Source organism: Trichoderma evansii, assembly GCF_050947405.1.
Source record: "Trichoderma evansii strain SZMC 28006 chromosome Unknown GGI43scaffold_6, whole genome shotgun sequence".
NCBI classification, from domain to species: Eukaryota; Fungi; Ascomycota; class Sordariomycetes; order Hypocreales; family Hypocreaceae; genus Trichoderma; species Trichoderma evansii.
This window is the reverse complement of record NW_028145200.1, coordinates 1459162-1477987: the sequence shown is the minus strand read 5'-3', so window position 1 is coordinate 1477987 and position 18826 is coordinate 1459162. Positions and strand designations below refer to the sequence as shown.

Sequence of the window (18826 nt, the reverse complement as noted above, 5' to 3'; positions counted from 1 at the left end):
GTATAGCATCTGGGTTTACAGACTTTCCCTAAGAGGAGAAGCTGTGCGAGATCTTGCCGCGCCAGAAAATTGATACGCGCATCTAATCCGTATCGCCCTCCGCAAGCATTATGGCACATCCCACGCGAAAAAAAAAAAAAAAAAACCCTTGGCGCGGAGTGTCGGTCCACAAACCGGTTTAGCTGGCTGTCAATGCAATCGCTGCCAAGCACAAATATGAAGTACTGAGTACTCCACGTTGATAGCTATTTCATGGCGTTCATTTATACAAGGCCGTATCTTGCGATAACCCCATGCGATGTGTTTATCCATCAGCCAGCCTAGGAACAATGCTGGATCCAACGCAATGGGGAGGCAATTTAGCCGGCGAAAACATGGCAAAAAGCAGGATTTTGATTCGTCTTCTGTCCGATGAAAGATTAAGCAACTAAAATAACTTGCAAAATTCTCCGGCTCGGTGACTATAAAGGGTGCTACTAGACTACGGAGTACCTGAAGTAGCAATTTTGTTAGGGCCTCGTGGCAGAGAAGATTTCTTGAACCCAACGGCCGATGTTTGCGCAAAGGAATCATTTACCAGTAGTGGTAGTTCTTCGTATTCATTCCGCATTAGTAGCATATCTAGCTTGGAAATATCGCATTGAACTTCCTCGATCGTGAAGCACTGCCCCAATCCAAACCTCACGCTCACAAGTGTCTCACATGGTAAGGCAGTTCGACGCAATAACCTTTACAAAGTGCCATTCTCACTTTCTGAAAGGATTCTGTAAACAGCAATCATGTCCTCATCTTGGTATCCAGATTCCATTGCCTGTCGATATAGAGAGTTGCACACTGCCATAAGAGGAGTTTTTGCCTCCGCAGCCTTTGCTGCATCTTGGATAAGCTCAGTGAGGTTGTAGCAATCCTTCACAGCCGCCTGGGCAGACCAATCTTGCCTGGCCATTTTGGCCAGCTTTATCTTGGAATAGGCAGAAGCCATGGGGCCAGCATCCAGCACACCGCTAAATGCTTGAAGATCAAGGCCCTGCGCCCGGGCTAGATTCATTGACTCTGCAAGGCCGGCCGTAACGGTGATGAGAAAGATGTTGACCGCATACTTGGTCTTCAAGCCTGCGCCGATAGGCCCACAATAAATAGCTGCACTGGTTATCGGCTCCACGAAAGGCCGGACACGTTCACACTCGATCTGGTCGCCTGCCATCATTCCCACCAAGGTGCCTTGTTCGGCCGGAACTTTGCTTCCGCTGACAGGCATCTCGATAAATTTCCCTCCTGCTTCACGGATCTCTTCTGCTAGGCTGCGGCTAAACTCCAGAGAGACTGAGCTGGTGTTGACGAGTGTCTTTCCCCTAAGCGCCCTCTTAAAATCATCGTCAATTACGGACCGTATGGCAGGACCGTTAAACATCATCATGAAGATGATATCGGATTGCTCGACCACATTGGCTGGAGTGTGGCCGAGCGCAGCACCTGCTTGCGTCAATGCTGCGCATTTAGAGGCCGTTCTGTTCCAAACCGTTGTAGGAAATTTGCGACACATATTGAGCGCCATGGGGGTTCCCATCACACCCAGTCCCAGAAACCCAATATTCATGTTGCGTGGTGGAAGCTTCTCTTTACTGCGGCTACTTCCTTGATCCAGCTTTTGTTCTCCCAGCAGATAATCTTCTTGGCTATATAATAAATAATACTACTGCATGAGAACTAATAAAGTCGCGACAAATTCCAGCAGCAGCCAGTCTTGCGCAGGGCGCGATCAACATGCTCGGGCCATTGGACGGTTAGATGCGGCGTTAAAATAGGCATAACGGCCAGCTCCCTCGCTCAGCTTCGCCAACAACACTTAATTCCTTGGCGACGATTTAACGTCGGTTAGATCAAATGATTATGTGATTTGTTCTCGGTCAATGGTTCCAATAGCAGTAAGACAAGCTGGGCTTTCGAGGTTATGTATGTAAGGGTGTGAGCCACTGCAGAGGTGTGTTTGCTGCTTGTCAACAACCAACTCAACAAGTGGTCATTAACCATATTTAACCAAACTCAATTAGGATAAAGATAGTTATCAACCAAACATACATTTTTGAAAAATATCATGGCAAGGTTTAAGATGCAATTTTGTTTAACGGCAGATAAATAATTTTTCTATTCATTTTTAGGGCCGCAAATTTCAAGTCAACAGAAGCAAATAATGCGAGAATGCGAAGAAATGTCGCCTCTATTTTATACCTCATCCTAGTAAACAGACTTATTTTGTAGGCTATAATATATTAACCGCTATTACAAAACATGGCGCGGATAAACTGCAAACTCATCAATCACCGGTCATTCAAATATTTGGAGAAACATAATTTCTACATTTTGAAGTTCTGTAAAGATGCTGGCTTCATAAAAAAAAATGTTTTACTGATAAAATTGACTTTTATATTGGTATATTACCCCTAATCAATGCTTTACAACAATTTTACCTCCTGCATTATGCGAATCCAGCATCTCATGCGCCTTGTGAATTTCGTCATACTCAAAGACAAACGCTGGTTTAGCGTCCCATGCTCCCCTCTCAATCTTGCTAACTATATCTTGAATGGGAATTTGGGACATGGGGAACTCGGGTGTGCCCAGCACTTTGCTGTGGAATAAGCTGAAGTGCACTCCAGAATCCATCTCAACCATAGGGTTGAAATCAACCACGGGTGCCAGTCCACCCAGCCACCCAGCCTGTAGCATACGCCCACCGGGCCGGGTCAAACTGATAGACTCCACCAATACACTGTTGCCGATCAAGTTCAATACTTTGTCAAACTTAAATCCGCTAGGAAACTCTGACTGTAGGTCCTTGTGCTCCAGCTTGGCGTCTACAGCCCCCCTCGCCTTTATCTCGTCAAATCTTTCCTTCCGCCGTGTTGTAGCTGTGACCCGAGCCCCCGCATCAACAGCCAAGTGAAGAGCTGCCTGGCCGACTGTTGAGGTAGATCCGCGGATAAGTAGTGTTTCACCAGCCTTTAGATCAAGTACCGTGAATAAACAAGAGTATGCCGTAGAATAGACTTCCGGAATAGCCGCTAGCTGCTCCCAAGGAAGGCTTGTTTTGATTGGCACCACATTTGAGATTGGGACATTGACGAATGATCCATATCCTCCAGGGCGATTCCTGCCCATACCTCCCATAACACCAATCACTTTCGCGCCAACCTCTATCTCGCCGCCTGGGCAAGCTTCGACAACCCCGACGCACTCCAAGCCAGTAATGGGGTTCCATTCGTCCCATTCGCCCTTTCGCATGTGCATTTCTGCGTGGTTTACACCAAAAGCAAAAACTTTGACCAGTACTTCGCCCACGATAGGCTCTGGCTTAGGAACTCTTTGGATCTCAAGAACCTCAGGTCCACCGAATCTCGGTATCACAATGGCCTCCATAGTCTCCGCCATGATGTTCTATTGAGAGGGATTCAAAGGTATAATTTTTATTGCAAGTACTGAATCTCTTTAGATGGTTTCAGGTAGAAGGATATGCGTGCAGAATATTATAACACTGATGGTGATGAGTTGATGCAGAGATGCAGAGATATAAATAACATAAAGGCTAGAACGCCGCTGTTCCTAATTTGTATATGCGCAATTGCCATTATAGTGATGCCGTCTACATAGTCTCAGCCTGACAAATCTTTTCAATTAAATCCATAACGATTTCCTTTAGTTAACAACTCTGATAGGTGACAAGCCAATAGTGATTAACTGAACTGACTTGTTAATGACGCTGCCAGCATACCGGTGATGTAACCGCTGAGAAACTTAAGTTGCAACATGGGCAGACCCGGAATTGTCCGCGCTGTTAGCGTGAGAGCTTGCATGGAATCGAATCACTAGTAGGAGGCAGCATTGACTACTTTCGTTCTAGCGGCTATATTTCACTGCAGTCTGCGGAGCTATAAGACCCTTACAAAGGGGGCGTCGATGCTTCGGTAGTCAAAGAGACCACCTCTAAGGCTAGTCCTAATATAGTTATAAAATTAGCCATCCTCCTGTCTAAGAATGGTTACTTCGTAGGCCAAGTCGCCCAGCCTGCGTGAGCAATTGATCCTCCCATGGTGTCGTAGATGAATGAGAAGCCGTACCGAGTTGTTGTACTGCATTGTGATGCTGCGGTAATTCAGGAATCGCCAATGAAACAACAATCGAAGGCTTAATTTTCTAAGCCAACTTCTGGGTACTCAGGGGCTCTAAATAGAATTTTCCTTTGTTCAATGGACCGCAGAGTGGTGTATCTACATCGCGTAACCGCCCAAGTTCTGAAATCTCGAAATGGCTTCATTGGCGAGAGCCAATGAGGAAATGAGCGCTGCCTTAATTGAGTTGAAACTATTGTATTTCCGCGCCGTCATTATTATTAATTTTCTTTATTTTCTTCCCTTCGTTTTCCTTTTCCTTTCTTTTTTTTTGCATTTAATTTTCTCTCCAGATTACGTGATCGAGCACCTCTCGGCTTTAGCGCATAAACGTATGTGGGTACGGAGGCAGCGTTTCCCCCATGTGGTTTAGCGACTGACGTAGTATAACTTTAAAGCGTCAGTAATTCCAAACCACGGAAGCGGCTAATTGATCGGGACAAGAGATAGGAAACCTTGTTTATGGTCACCAACACAAAGATACAGTAGTAGCTATATTTTCGTAATAGATAAAAGGATATAAAGCCCTCCTCTCAGGTACCAAGAAGAAATATCGAATTCATCGACAGCACAACCAAAGAACAACAACAGAAACAGCACCAATTTCAGATCGTTCGGCTTTTAGCTGCATATATCAACAGATTCGACATATCATAGAACCGAAAGCAAGCAAAATGACCGCAACACAAAATATTCGCATAGCACTACCAAAGAGTGGTGTGAGTGTTTTTTATCGAGAACAGAGTCCAGCAAATCCTTCTAGAACCCTTCTACTACTCCATGGTTTCCCGTCATCGTCACATCAGTATCGCGACATCATTCCATTGCTCGCTACGAAATATCGCGTTATTGCCCCGGATTTGCCCGGTTTTGGATTCACAGAGACTCCTGAAGGTTTCAAATTCACGTTTGAATCCCTTACAGACGTTGTCTCCGAATTTCTAGATTCGCTTTCTATCTCCAAATTTGCGGTGTATGTCTTTGACTATGGAGCTCCAGTTGGCCTCCGTCTTGCATTACGCCGCCCAGAGTCGGTGGAAGGAATCATCACCCAAAATGGAAATTCCTATGTAGAAGGCTTTGGCGACGTTTGGGCGCCGATTAAAGACTTTTGGGCTAGCGAGAACACCTCAGATGACCGTTCCAAGATCGCGGACGCCATGTTGAACTTCGATATTACAAAATTTCAGTATGAAAATGGCACTCCCGACTTAAAAACGATTGCACCTGAGTCTTATACGCTGGACTACACTCTGCTGCAGCGCTCGGGAAGGAAAGACGCGCAACTCGACCTTTTCATGGATTACCAAAATAATGTTCCACTATATGAGAAGTTTCAGGAATATTTCCGAAATTCTCAAGTGCCTCTATTGGCCATTTGGGGCCAGAACGACGTGTTCTTCATCCCAGCTGGAGCTCATGCGTTTAAAAAGGATTTGCCTAACGCCACTATTAAACTTATCGATGCAGGCCATTTTGCGGTGGAGAGTGATGGAGAATTGATCGCGAAAGAGGTGGCAAAATTTCTAGGTTAAATTATCAAAAAGCTGTAAATAAAATGTAGACTTTCATAAATACAATTAATGACCTCAGCGTATAAGATTTCCCATCTGCGAATGTTGAATACTGCTACTCCCTTCGTTCTATTCAAGCTTTCACCCGTCTGCCACCCCCCCCATCATTCGTTGCTCAGGCCGTTGGCGAGAAAGAAAAAAGGTGCCTAGTTAAGCAAGGCCTCATTAATCATATGCTAATAGAAGCGCAGCATTAATGCCACTCTGAAACTCAATATGTTGGCTACGAGTAAATAAGTAAGCGTGAAAGATGGACGATAGGCAGGCTTACTTCGAAGCACTACTTACTAAACAATACCTAAGCAAGGCCGGACTAAGTGGAGCAGCCCCAAGAGCCGGACTCTTTTCCGGCAAGCAAGCCGTATAAACAGCACTCTCTCAGATTAATGCTGTGGTACCTGTAGCGATCAATATTGTTTTTTCGAGAGTGAAAATATCTCTCTTGAGATTAATTGGCGTTTGATATACTCGTATTGCAGAATGAGTGGAAGAAACGGTAAGCCAAAACGTAATTAATTGTATTAAATCGTTCAGGACGCTTCGTTTAACACCTCATTCTAGGCCAAGAGCAGCGCAGCCCTGGTGCCAGCCGTCCACAGTTCGAGTTCATCTCTGTGTCTGGGACAAATATTCGCGGCAGCGCAGAAACAAGGCGGCGCGTGAGGAGTCGTGCGCAAGCTGATTATCGTCGGCGCAACCCACCTCCTCCAAGGAATGCCTTGACTGTCGACCTGGATGTTGGGTCATGGCTACAGGCTTTGTCGCGCGACGCAGCGCCGAGGCCGCCGCACCAAGGGCTGGAGTCCTCGGGAATGCAGCCTGTGTCGCAGACTGGCGAAATGATACAAATAAACACAAACGAATTTGGTCCTATCAGTGCAGAGAATAGCGCGAGCATTTTTGCGCTGGTGCCCGCAAACCAGAGACCAAGAGTTCGGCAGCTATGGAATCACTGTTCGTACTCCCCTACACGCCAAATCTTCTTTTATGCCTTTTCTTGCTCAAAGTCTTGATGCAGTGTATGGAGGCTGCGTCGTCTTCAAATCTATGATTGAAATTGGATTTTTCAATTTGCTACAGGGCTCTGCATCACTTACACAAATGCTATCATCCTCTGCGTGGCATATGAAGAGCTCAAGCACCGAAGACGACGAGAGCAGCGTAGATTATGCCAGATACTCTCTGATGGCCACCAGAGCGTTACGACGAAGGCTAGATGACCCTGTTCAACGGGCCAGTCTGGAGACTATCACAGCAATCCTTGCGTTTGCAGCTTTCGCAGTATGTGTCAGCTGAATCACCCATATCACTGGATTTGATTGTGCTAAATGATGTCAGAATTTAACTAGCAACCCGCAGCTGATCAATGTTCACCTTGACGGGCTTTCTCACGCCATTAGCGGCGTTGGTGGCCTAGCAGTACTCCGGCATTTACCTGTTATTCAAATAATGATGTATTGGTATGTTGTATCTGCTTCATTTCATCGTTGGCATCTAATTTATCACTATGTTAGGATTGATGTCCGGGGTAGCTATCTGCAGGATAGAAAACCGCGTTATCCACAGCCATATGAGATCCTATCAACGGAGAGCAAAATCCGAATCGCACCAATGCCCACCGCCGAATTTCTGGACGACAATGGCTTGCTGAGCCAAGATCCAGCAGTGACACACATTTTTGAAGCTATACAGCAGGCCAACTCTCTCATAAATGCTGAAGCATACGCTCTAGGCGATGCATTTTGGCAAACCGTCCTCTTCCCAGGTTTTCAACTAGCTCCGATCCTTTACGACCTCTTATCACTGCCTCGAGTTACGGATGGTATGGCTAGTAAATTCTCAATGCGAAGAGAATGTTTTCGGTTGGCTGGTATCCTTTACATTAGCGAAGTTCGCGCAAAATTTGGGATGGATAATGTTGGGGCCATCTCATACGCCCAAAAACTTCTGCGCCGTTTAAAGAGCCCCGAGATGCTCAGCTCATGGGAGTCTGATAATTTCTTTCTAATATGGAGTCTTACTATTGGCTCCGTTTCATTATGCGTACCTGAAGCTCTGCGTCTCGAGTTTATGGACATACTATCAGAGCGCCTGGCAGACTCACTTCCTGAAGTTCTACCGATAGCGTCTCGGTTATTCATATGATTAACTCGGAAAAATCCATTAATTTTGTATTAATGGATTTGTTATTCTAAAAGAGTGCTTGGCAAGTACATAGTGTTATAATAACTGCAGTATCTCAATCTACCTAGCTAAACTTTTAAATAACAAAAGTCCTCAAGAGTTGCACTATGTGCAAGGTTATTCCTACGGTATTTGCTTTTATTTAGAAGGCTGATCATAGGTATCTATAATATTATGTTGCGAAATTTACAAACTTATAAGCCGTAACACCTTTTTTTTCCTTAGCTTGAATCCCATGCATTTTACCAAAGATTTATTATTAATAGACTTAATGACGAGTTCCTATGGGTCTCACGAATGGTTCAAACAATGATCGATACCCGATAATAGGTCCGAGTCAATTGCGCCAAGTAAATAACACGCTATGCAAAGTCGAGTTTTATTGCAAATGCAACCGATAAAGGTGGAATAAGCTTGAAATCTAGAAAGGTTCTCGGAGTGCATACTTACCCAATAATTAGGGGTTTATTCTTCATAACGTTCAATCGTAGATAAAATCGGATATTTCGGCTATTAAAATAATTATCTACTGAAAGTATGCATGTCGTATGGCATCATTAGCAGTTACTCTTTCCTATAGATACAAATATAAGTTAAAATCTCTCAATATTTTTAACGAAACCATGGTGTGATATCTTACTGCAGGATCCCACCGAAGCAATTTATCTAATAGATCTGTTACCTCAATGCTTGCATTTCTTTCATTACTTTCGTTGAAGAGGCTCTGTAGGGGCGTCTTTTCGAAGTAAGGGATATCATCAAAACCATATGGAGTGGCATCCATATCATATTTCTCCACAACATTAAGTAGACCTTTAGTACCCAAGACTCTGGCGATTCTCCGAAGCTGATCGGAAATGCTCGCTCCATGAAAGAATGGCTCTTTTCGAAAGACTACAGAAGCAAACATAACCCCTAAGCTCCACATGTCTACGCTAAAGTCATACATTTCGTGAGATAATAGTAATTCAGGGGCTCTGTTAACCGAGCCCACGCGGACGCTATATAGCGAGCTTGGTACATAAACTTCTGCGTAGTCCCAACCGAGTAAACGTAACTGACATCACGTAAGCTTTTACTCAAGTTCAAGCGTGCATATCATGGCCAGAAATATGAGAAACGGAAACCACCTTTCGCTGAATAGGGTCAATCCTGATATTGTGAGGTCGAATGTCTCTATGCATAATATTTTTGCCATGGGAAAATTGAAGAGCTTTCAGGAGTTCTTTGATGTAATATCGGATGTCGTCACTGTTAAAGGTGGGATATAAACATCGGAAGTCGATGTTTTCCACATATTCGAGGGCCAAGGATGGTAGTTCCAGCTATCAGCTCACCGATAAATGTTTATCGTTAATACTGTCTCGATATATCGCGATATCATCTTAGGCTAGCATACCGGGCCATATCGAATAATATCGTATAGCAATATGATATTAACACCTCCTCTAAGGGATTGAAGAATATTGATTTCTTGCTCTATCCTGTCCCTACCAACTTGCTTGGCGGGTTTGAGGATACATCTTGTGAAGTCTGTTATACGGATACCCTCAAATAGATCTGCGTGTTTCCCATTGCCTTTTCACATAGCTATGCATCAGAAAAACTGTATATCAAGGTAGCTGACACCGGTAGACCTACTAATCTTACGCACGATCTCGTAGTCATCGCTGCTGGTACATTCTATCAAGCGGCATTTGTAATTTGTTTCATTTTGAGCTCTCAAGTCTTTATTGGAAACGTACCGTTGAGATCGTTTGACATGGCTTCAGATACAAACGATAATATTAAGTGCGATATTTAGAGAGTGATGACTAGTGGAGGCGCTGAACTGATGCGACGATGGATGCTTTGCGCAAGGAAACCGTCCACAGGCGAGATCAATCCGCGACTCCGCTTTTCCAGGCTGTACATACGTAAGCCGCATCGAGTCTCAATGGTGAGCTAGCGTAGGCTGTAACTACATGTACAGTAGTACTTTAAATTACTTCAAGCAGTAAACTTCATATCATCAATCATTGGCGAAGTGGTGTACAATTTTCAGACAAAATCCTATAAAAGTAAAAAATAATATCCTTCTGCGCCATTGAAATGAACAACTACTACAAAGCTGGGAAGCAGAAAGAATGTTGCAAAGCTTAAGCTTGAGAGCCCTGAAACTAGCGCTAGTAGAAACCGCTTCTCCAGAAGAGGCCTTCGTAATATCTTCTGCTCTATTGAATAGGAAAGCAGTGTAAGGGCGGGTATTATTAATGATACTAGAGAAAAATGTACGCATTTTGACGGGATGATAATCTTTAAAAGTTTTACAGCGCAAAGATACCACAGAGATACCGCAAATATGCCAAATGTATCATGACTCTATCTACTTAGCCTCTCGTACTTCTTATCCTACCAATCCTGTAGCATCAGGGCCATCCACAAATCGAAAGACCGGGTTATAGACTGATCTCGCCAACAAGTATCCCAGTAGGCCCTCTGGGCCAAGATCTTTGAATCCGCCCCTTAGTTGGACCATTCTGAGGATCGCTTCCCCATGTAGCCGACATTCGATGACATTGCCAGAGAGAAACTGGTAGAATATTCATTTTGTAAGGAGCAGTTCTCCATGAAGAGAATAGGCACAGCTTTGGTGGGGAGGCTTACTTCTTCGGTGGATAATACTAAGGCTAGGGCAATAGTATGATCGCTAATACTTTTGTCTGGGTCTGAAAGTGCAGTGCGAAGTATCTTGATACATTCACTCTTATATTTGAGTAATGAAACTTTGTATGTTTCATTTTCTGGATATAGCGCCAGTAGGCTTCGACAAGCTGCCATAAAAAGGCCGGCTTGAAGCCCTCGTTCCGTGAGCGACCACGGTACAAAGCGAGATCGGACATTTTGAAGAAGTAATTGCTCGGTTTCATTATGAATGCAATCTGTATAGCCATGATCTATAACATAGGTAATGTCTATAGCCAATTAGAATTTGATCTAGCTGCAACTTATATACGCAACCATAAATAAGCCTCAGCGACCATACTTACAGTGATCGACCAAGGCATCTTCGGAATTAGAAATCTTTCTAATAGAGGTCTGGAATGGATCTCTCCTATGAGATGTCACAAAAGTTTGTGGGCTGGGTATCTATATCTCCAGTTGATCAGATGGATTAGTTCTCTCTTGACTCTTCTTCTGACGTACCACTGGCAAGTTGAACTCTGAAGTTTTCTGGCCTAGCTGTGTGCCTATCTTTTCTTGTGACCACAGACTGTTGGCCTTATCCCCTTGAGTTGCAGGACGGTACTGGCGGATCTCTAGGCGAGTCCGGCGGCTCTCTTGCTTGCGACCATGTGTGTTTTTTGCCACATGAGAGCGAATAGCTGTAAGCGCATCTGATTTAGTAGCATCGTTTGGGTTTGTCAGGTTGAGGAACCGTATGCTTAGCGGCTGCTTCCCTTTGTCTTTGGAGTTTTTCGCGGTCACAATCGTATTAAGATGCTTTTCCATGAGTGTGGTTTCTAAGTGTACGAGCTTGCTACAGCTAACGCTTAAAGGGGGTATATACAACTACCAGTTCCGAAAATATGGGCCTTGAGCGTCGTTTTAATCTGTTTGCTCAGATCTTTTGCCTCCACACGTTGGGGGTCACTTTCTTTCTTTCTTTCCTTCTTTTCATTTTGGGCTTAGTTTCTTTGTCACTTCACTCCGGCGAAGGCGGCATAGAAGTTTCACACTAAGACGCCACTACAGTAGGCGCCAAATACCGCGCTGACAGCGATTAGGCTTTGCTTGGCAAGGCGCAGAATTCTGGATCCCAGCTTCGGGTCAAAAACACACCGTGATCTTCCAATCATCAAAATATGTTATAGTTGTTGCGGTATAACTTGGTTCCATCGCAACGGACTCAACCCCCGTATTCCTCATCGCTTGTGAGCACGAGCCACTCTAATTTATGGAGTGGTAAGAAACGCTCCACCCTTACTCCTAACCGAGTGGCCAGGCCTGTGAAGACAAGCGGTACTAGGGTTGTTAGAGTAAGAAAAAGCCGAACTGAGTCGTGCATACGAGCAGGCACTCTGTAAATGGTATGCAAGACTCAGTGGTAGAAACATGGATATTTTATTATTATTACTGTTGCGATATTTTTTTTTTTAAAAAAAAAAAAAAAGAAGATGATGAATTGTTATGGCTTCAAGGGAAACAACGGCAGTTACCTTAAGTCACCATCACTACCTCGATTGAGACTACAGTTCTGCCAGTTGCGTCACCTGGCATGCATATTTGTACATTTGGATGTGTTCTATCCGAGAAGCGCGAAGCACTAGCTGTCAAGTTGCTCAGGTTTAGATCAACTATTTTTATGCGAGCTGAGGGCAAGACGCTTGACTAGCAACTTTGCTCTAGGGTCCAAGCTTTATTAATAGCATATACTGAAAAAGGATAATGCTCGTTCCAATCAGCATCATTAGCATTAGAATAGACTACCGTCGAGAGTCATATGTGGGACTGAAACCTACTTTTCAGTCTCTCACGTTGGCTGTGTGGATACCAATGAAAAGGGCTGCATTGCCCAGTAGCTTCTCCGCAACTGGGCTATTTCTCTCTCTTTTCTGTTAGCCATACAAGGGCAGCCTTCAGGGGTTAGGGAGTGATATCGTTCTTACTAGGGTTATTCTATACTGGTTGCGTCGCAATCCAACGTCTATTATTTCAATGTCTGTAACACAATCAATAAACAAGCTACCAAAGTGGAAGGCCGCTTTTTATGAACAGTATTGACGACATAATTTTGAGCGCCACTACGCAAGATCTGGTCCTGCGGTATACGTGCGCTACAGAGCGCAGAAGTTACTATTATAGAATATCGTAAGTCCATACCCACTGGCACTCTTGGGCTCACTTGATTAATATGGCACTCATAAAAGATGTTCTTCTCGGAATCTTCAAGTTTATTTTCGAGTGGAACATTAATCTTTCGAAAAGTGTAAAGCTATATGTAGAACAATCTCTAAGCTGAGTCACATTTACTCACGCTGTTGTTAAAAATAACTTCTTTATTAGCCAGGTTTCAGTTAGAGCAAACACATATTAATAGCAGCTCTTGGATAGAATCTAGCAGCGACAGTAAATTTCTGTAGCTTGTATAATCTTGCACCGAATGCTTTATTGTACCATACATATCATGCAGGTTACGATCAGGGATACAAGGATATACTCCCCTGAACTCAGTATAGAGTATCATATTACAGATTTACGGAAAAGATAATCTTCTTTTAATTTCTCTAGGAGTTACAATGTACGTTATTACGGACTAGAGATCCTGAGTTCTGCTCTCTGTATGTGATGCATTTTAGCTTGGCGGCACTTGGTGTGAACTATTCTACAGCGCCTTTAATATCTACCACACAGTATAATTGAAGACGTTAATCGGTCGAGATATGCTATCCTTCGGCTCAACACTGAGCGTCATTCCTTTGTAAATAGGTGTTATTAATGATCATAAATTCTTTGTATTGAATATGTCTGATACTTCTAAAGGAAAAGGCTATAAAAAAGGGTTATGGCCCCAAGGCTAGAGCAATAATTGTCGACGGAAATAGAATCATCGATCTCTTAACAAAATTATTTTTAAAAACAATTTAGCCCCCAATTCAAGTACCCCTTTCTGAACGCTAGGGCATGTTCACAAGGTTCTAAACTACGCGAAACAAAGGTGATGAGGAATCATACATAGAGTCAGGCTAGCGCTATCTGTGGAGCCACATATTATGGTAAGCGCGTGGCAATTTGAAGATCACGCTTCTCCGCGCACGCAAATTCACCTCTGAACGTCTTACCTTTTTCCCTTAACCATTATTACGGCTATCATCTTGGAGATTCTTCTGGTGGTTAACTTCCCGCTCCGCTAATAAAACTTGACGGCGACGGACCTTTGAGAATCGAAAACTACCGACAGCTGATCGCCTTCGTAGCTTCTTCTATCAACTAGGTTTAGGCGCATAGTTAGTAGGTTAATGATAAATATTGAGTGAATATACTAGTTGTCCCAGGGATCAGCCTCAGTACGACTAGATTTTAGACTAGATGTTAGGAGATTATATATGAATAGAATTAAACGACGTGATCAAAAGTGGTGAATGCACGCCAGTAGCTCCATTTACAAAAAAAAATGGTATACCTAAGTACGATGTTGTAGAAACTGTCCGATGTTCGTCGTATGGGCTAAAATAACTCCTATTTAGCCGCGAAGGCAGACACATATCTTTACCCCAAAAGTAGTTAAAGCAGAAGCTCGCTAGTCATAATAATTAGGTATACGTCCGCTGAGCTTACACAACACTCCCATCTCGTATTTTGTATTTATAGTCAATAAACAATCAACATCTCGCACTCTTGAAACATGTATCGTAGATGAGCGAAAGTGTTCTGTTATAATACTTGCAATCATATTTGTACTTTCCCCCTTTCTGAGTCGTGGCCCTACCAAATACTGGGTGAGTATATGCACTAATACTATTGTGACAACGTTATAGGCTATTTTACAACAGCCCTGACGATATTACATAGCAGCAACCTTAATGAATGCAATTTGCCATTGTATTATCTCTTATCTCTTATCTATCACATATTATTCTTCAAAAATGGCTTACTCAATTACTTATATTGCGAAGTATCAATTCCGAGCCCGAGGCATTATTCTTCAAGTTCGATCGTTCACTATCACACTGCGGGGATGCTCGAGTCTCAACCACACACACTTGGGAGATAACACCGGAAATAATTATGCCCCCTCTTAGACCTTGAACTAGGGCTAGGTATTTTAGGTGCCGACTCTCCGTACTACGATCTAAACTCAAGCCCGCCAGCGAAGAATTGTATAATATACAATTTTCAGCCAGGATTCTTTTTAGACTAATTACCCATGCTCCTGCCATCTATACAACCAATTTTAAGCAAATGAATCAACTTATCTACAATATTATCGTATTCAGCGACATGAAGACCATTGGGCCGACGTCTGTTGGTATGTTCGGGGTAGTTCTTGTGTCTATGCGGGGGCAGAGCCTGGCCCCTTCCCTCTGGTTTTGTAATCCGTGATGTTTTGATTAAGCTATTCCTTATTTTGAATACAGAATGGAACACAAACCTACCATACCATTCCCAACCCCTCATTAGAAGTCTCCATCCCGTCTCAAGAAGGTCAAATAATACGTCACATAGTGAGGCAAACATGCTTACACCTTGATGATGAATAGGCCTTTCCCCCGCACTTGACGCAAGAAGAACGCAACCTGGAGATATAAACTCATGAGGGGCTATGCTATATCTCCACAGTCAGCGCTTGGCGAGAATCCGGGGTGCATGAACTGTAATTGTGATTTGTTCGGATGTTATTGAGCACCTAGACAAGCGGGGAGAGCTCGTCCAGCAATCATAACATTTCATCCGTAGCTGCCGCAGCTATTCTCAATCAGTCAAAGTCAGGCCATCAAATAGGATCTTTCTTTAAAATAATACACCAGTACCAGTACAGGCCAGATAATTTAATTTGCACAATAATGTTTGTTGTATCCTCATAAGACCGAATGCTATTGAGTTGAATATGCTTGGAGAGAAGAAAAAAAACTTTCCGTAATGTGTAAAAGTAAAGACGTAGCCGTTTTGTGAATTTAGATAATATACACCATGTATATATATCACAACTATTGTCACATTGAACTCTTCTTTAGGTAAATGTATACGAACATCTCAACACCACTCACTGCATATCACCCCGCAAGTCTTGGCTATGCAAACCGGAAAGCTGCACACCAAACAGCTTTATGCGTGCCTATTGGGTGTTATAGCGAGTCTAGACGGGTAAATGGAACATTGAAGTTCATGAGAAAAATGCAATTGGTGGTCATATCTCTGCTATGAGAGAGGGGATACGGCATGATGGTTCGGCTCTTCGGGTAAGTGAGACCCTTAGGGCTTAGGGAATTTTTTCAGAGTCTTTAGTTAGTAGTCACGATCAGCGATGACATACGTGTTCCAGAGGTTTATTTAAGATAAAAGGTCTCCCACTAACTTCACAATACTCTAAGCAACCTTATAATATCTGGGTCAGGCTTTCAGAGAGTGAATCTCAGCCGCAAGAATGACGACGCAGTACTCAGGATATGGCAGTTCACTACCTAATGAGTTCGACATCATCGTGGCAGGAGGCGGAAGTTGTGGATGTGTAGTTGCGGGCAGGTAAGTTGTTCATCTCATTCATAGCATGAATGCGTTTCTAATTATGATAGGCTGGCCAATTTAGATCACAAACTCAAAGTTCTCCTGATTGAGGCTGGTGAAAGCAATCTCAATAATCCCTGGGTTTTCCGTCCTGGCATCTATCCGCGGAACATGAAGCTAGACTCAAAGACAGCCTCCTTCTACGAGTCTCGTCCGTCTAAATGGCTTGCTGGTCGCAAAGCCGTTGTGCCTTGTGCTCATGTTCTTGGAGGTGGTTCATCAATCAACTTCATGATGTACACTCGTGCCTCGGCCTCTGATTATGATGATTTTCAAGCCAAAGGCTGGACGACCCAGGAATTATTGCCGCTCATGAAGAAGCATGAGACGTATCAAAGAGCAAGTCAAAACAGAGATATTCATGGTTTTGAAGGCCCAATCAAGGTATCTTTCGGTAACTACACGTATCCGATTAAAGATGACTTCCTTCGGGCTGCAGAATCGCAAGGTATCCCTGTTGTTGACGATCTCCAAGATCTGGTCACTGGCCATGGCGCCGAGCATTGGCTCAAGTGGATCAATCGAGATACAGGACGGCGAAGCGATAGCGCGCATGCATATATCCACGCCACTCGGGCAGCCCACTCCAACTTATACCTGGCCTGCAATACAAAAGTTGATAAAGTAATCATTGAAAATGGACGGGCTGTCGGCGTGCAGACTGTCCCAACCAAGCCTCTCGGACAGGGCCAGCCACAAACTCGTATATTCCGCGCTCGCAAGCAAATCGTCGTATCCGGTGGAACACTGTCTTCCCCACTCATTCTACAGAGATCGGGTATTGGCGATCCCGTCAAGCTAAAGAATGCAGGCGTCAACTGCTTAATTAATCTTCCTGGGGTGGGGCTAAATTTCCAAGATCACTACTTGACCTTCTCAGTCTTTAGAGCTAAGCCCGATGTCGAAACCTTTGACGACTTTGTTCGGGGAGAACCCGAAGTACAGAAACGTGAGTGTACAAGCTATATGACAGTCTTTGATCTTCAAAAATACGCACTTATTAATTCTCATCTGAGATAGGTGTTTTTGATGAGTGGCATTTGAAAGGAACCGGCCCTCTCGCAACTAACGGCATCGATGCGGGTGTAAAGATTCGCCCTACGGAGCAAGAGCTGAAAGAATTCGAAAGCTGGCCAACTCCCCATTTCAAAGATGGTTGGGCAAGTTACTTTAAAGACAAGCCAGATAAACCAGTGATGCACTACAGCGTTATATCAGGCTGGTTTGGGGATCATATGTTGATGTAAGTTCCAATGCTTGAAATCGGGTGATCGATCTCCTCTAACATAATCCAAGGCCGAACGGAAAATTCTTTACCATGTTTCATTTCCTGGAATACCCATTCTCTAGGGGTGGTACTCATATTAAGAGTGCTGACCCGTATGAAGCTCCAGACTTTGACTGTGGTTTTATGAATGACGAGCGAGACATGGTACCCATGGTATGGGGATACATTAAATCCAGAGAAACTGCAAGAAGAATGGATGCTTATGCAGGAGAGGTGGAAAATATGGTTGGTATTAGCCCTTTAGATATGTCTCTGAGATTTCTAACATATTGTAGCACCCATTCTTTGACTACGATTCACCTGCAAGAACTCATGACATGGACCTAGCCACAACTAAGGCCTATGCGCTTCCTGGTAATCTATCCGCAGGCATTGGTCACGGAAGCTGGTCCTCTCCTCTCCCCTTGGCCGACAATATAGCTGCTGCCAACATTCTAAGTTCAAACAAGGTTAATACTCGCCAAGAGCTTAAATATAGCTCCAAAGACATAAAAGCTATTGAAGAATGGGTTAAACGCCACGTGGAGAGTACCTGGCATAGCTTGGGTACTTGTTCAATGGCTCCGAAGGAAGGTAACAGCATCGTGAAACACGGTGTGCTTGATGAGCGACTAAATGTGCATGGCGTTAAAGGCCTCAAGGTTGCCGATCTTAGTATTTGTCCCGACAACGTGGGTTGTAACACGTGAGTTTCTTCACTTGTCCGTTTTCTGCTGCGATATAATGAACTAAGTACGGTATAGATATTCAACGGCTCTGTTGATTGGAGAAAAGGCCGCTATGCTGGTAGCAGAGGATTTAGGCTACTCTGGTGAGGCATTGGAGATGAAGATACCTACTTATCATGCCCCCGGAGAGCTAGCGTTGCAATATCGCCTATGAGTAAGGCTATTCCCAATCTCCAGTATAGCCGCTAAATTTAGCCGCGAGCTGGAGTTGAGCGTCAAGATTGCTTACCGCCTTTATCATGTATCTACCCTATACGTATTTCCTTGTTCTTATTCTCGCGTGTTTCGCAAATTGCGTCTAAATTGTCTATACGCAATAGTATTTTTGAAGTTCATTGCCGTAGTGCTTAGATGTAACTCTACTTCTCGTTATATGAGTGCTTAAATATGACAGTTGCGACCGTAATTGTTTTTCTAGGTGTAAAAGAATCATCAAATTTTTGAGGAGATATTTACCCAGGCAAGAAAACGCGCTGTTTTTCAATGACCTGGCAAAAGAACAAATATTACGATTAATTTTTTATATAAACCCTTTCGCACATAGTAAATCATCTGATTACAAAGGCCTTCTTACCATTCTTTTCTTGCTCTACTCATAAAAGCTAGGCTTTAAATGGCTTT

At 43.6% G+C, this 18826-nt stretch overlaps 7 protein-coding genes across 7 annotated transcripts; 3 read left to right on the top strand and 4 right to left on the bottom strand.

The window, feature by feature from the left end:
- Nucleotides 1-730: 730 nt before the first annotated feature.
- GGI43DRAFT_382577 (NAD binding domain of 6-phosphogluconate dehydrogenase-domain-containing protein) lies at nt 731-1597 on the bottom strand (the record flags this gene model as incomplete). The annotated part of the gene is made up of 1 exon (XM_083203257.1): nt 731-1597. One exon carries the CDS (start codon nt 1595-1597, stop codon nt 731-733), a length of 867 nt encoding a protein of 288 aa, XP_083062363.1.
- Nucleotides 1598-2401: 804 nt separating this feature from the next.
- GGI43DRAFT_401722 (uncharacterized protein) lies at nt 2402-3772 on the bottom strand. Its single transcript, XM_083205614.1, has one exon. The coding sequence runs from the start codon at nt 3427-3429 to the stop codon at nt 2446-2448; it is 984 nt and encodes a 327-aa protein (XP_083062362.1). The 5' UTR covers nt 3430-3772; the 3' UTR covers nt 2402-2445.
- Nucleotides 3773-4469: 697 nt separating this feature from the next.
- GGI43DRAFT_337656 (alpha/beta fold hydrolase) lies at nt 4470-5760 on the top strand. The gene has a single exon (XM_083202082.1). The coding sequence runs from the start codon at nt 4841-4843 to the stop codon at nt 5699-5701; it is 861 nt and encodes a 286-aa protein (XP_083062361.1). The 5' UTR covers nt 4470-4840; the 3' UTR covers nt 5702-5760.
- A 345-nt stretch (nt 5761-6105) lies between these two features.
- Nucleotides 6106-8050, top strand: GGI43DRAFT_337626 (uncharacterized protein). The gene is made up of 5 exons (XM_083202081.1): nt 6106-6236; nt 6302-6694; nt 6759-7021; nt 7079-7200; nt 7255-8050. Exons 1-5 carry the CDS (start codon nt 6221-6223, stop codon nt 7883-7885), a joined length of 1425 nt encoding a protein of 474 aa, XP_083062360.1. The 5' UTR covers nt 6106-6220; the 3' UTR covers nt 7886-8050.
- A 117-nt stretch (nt 8051-8167) lies between these two features.
- Nucleotides 8168-9773, bottom strand: GGI43DRAFT_337615 (casein kinase II subunit alpha/alpha'). Its single transcript, XM_083202080.1, has 6 exons — nt 9670-9773; nt 9566-9607; nt 9324-9502; nt 9055-9249; nt 8565-8981; nt 8168-8498 (listed from the first exon to the last, which is right to left on the bottom strand). Exons 1-6 carry the CDS (start codon nt 9686-9688, stop codon nt 8451-8453), a joined length of 900 nt encoding a protein of 299 aa, XP_083062359.1. The 5' UTR covers nt 9689-9773; the 3' UTR covers nt 8168-8450.
- A 482-nt stretch (nt 9774-10255) lies between these two features.
- On the bottom strand, nt 10256-11565 carry GGI43DRAFT_401706 (uncharacterized protein). Its single transcript, XM_083205613.1, has 4 exons — nt 11111-11565; nt 10954-11053; nt 10571-10878; nt 10256-10496 (listed from the first exon to the last, which is right to left on the bottom strand). The coding sequence occupies exons 1-4, from the start codon at nt 11414-11416 to the stop codon at nt 10311-10313; spliced, it is 900 nt and encodes a 299-aa protein (XP_083062358.1). The 5' UTR covers nt 11417-11565; the 3' UTR covers nt 10256-10310.
- A 4484-nt stretch (nt 11566-16049) lies between these two features.
- Nucleotides 16050-18802, top strand: GGI43DRAFT_433324 (GMC oxidoreductase-domain-containing protein; the record flags this gene model as incomplete). Its single annotated transcript, XM_083209730.1, has 6 exons — nt 16050-16147; nt 16198-17138; nt 17210-17432; nt 17486-17702; nt 17753-18162; nt 18221-18802. 6 exons carry the CDS (start codon nt 16050-16052, stop codon nt 18357-18359), a joined length of 2028 nt encoding a protein of 675 aa, XP_083062357.1. The 3' UTR covers nt 18360-18802.
- Between the last annotated feature and the right edge of the window lie 24 nt (nt 18803-18826).

Coding starts and splice junctions, on each gene's coding strand:
- GGI43DRAFT_337656 (XM_083202082.1), top strand. CDS start 4,841: ATGACCGCAACACAAAATATTCGCATAGCACTACCAAAGAGTGGTGTG.
- GGI43DRAFT_337615 (XM_083202080.1), bottom strand. Junction 9,250..9,323: donor ATATTATTCGATATGGCCCG/GTATGCTAGCCT, acceptor GTGAGCTGATAG/CTGGAACTACCATCCTTGGC. Junction 8,982..9,054: donor TTGACCCTATTCAGCGAAAG/GTGGTTTCCGTT, acceptor ACGTGATGTCAG/TTACGTTTACTCGGTTGGGA.
- GGI43DRAFT_401722 (XM_083205614.1), bottom strand. CDS start 3,429: ATGGCGGAGACTATGGAGGCCATTGTGATACCGAGATTCGGTGGACCT.
- GGI43DRAFT_401706 (XM_083205613.1), bottom strand. CDS start 11,416: ATGGAAAAGCATCTTAATACGATTGTGACCGCGAAAAACTCCAAAGAC. Junction 11,054..11,110: donor CAGAGTTCAACTTGCCAGTG/GTACGTCAGAAG, acceptor CTGGAGATATAG/ATACCCAGCCCACAAACTTT. Junction 10,497..10,570: donor TAGTATTATCCACCGAAGAA/GTAAGCCTCCCC, acceptor ATATTCTACCAG/TTTCTCTCTGGCAATGTCAT.
- GGI43DRAFT_337626 (XM_083202081.1), top strand. Junction 6,695..6,758: donor TCGGCAGCTATGGAATCACT/GTTCGTACTCCC, acceptor GTCTTGATGCAG/TGTATGGAGGCTGCGTCGTC. Junction 7,201..7,254: donor ATTCAAATAATGATGTATTG/GTATGTTGTATC, acceptor TCACTATGTTAG/GATTGATGTCCGGGGTAGCT.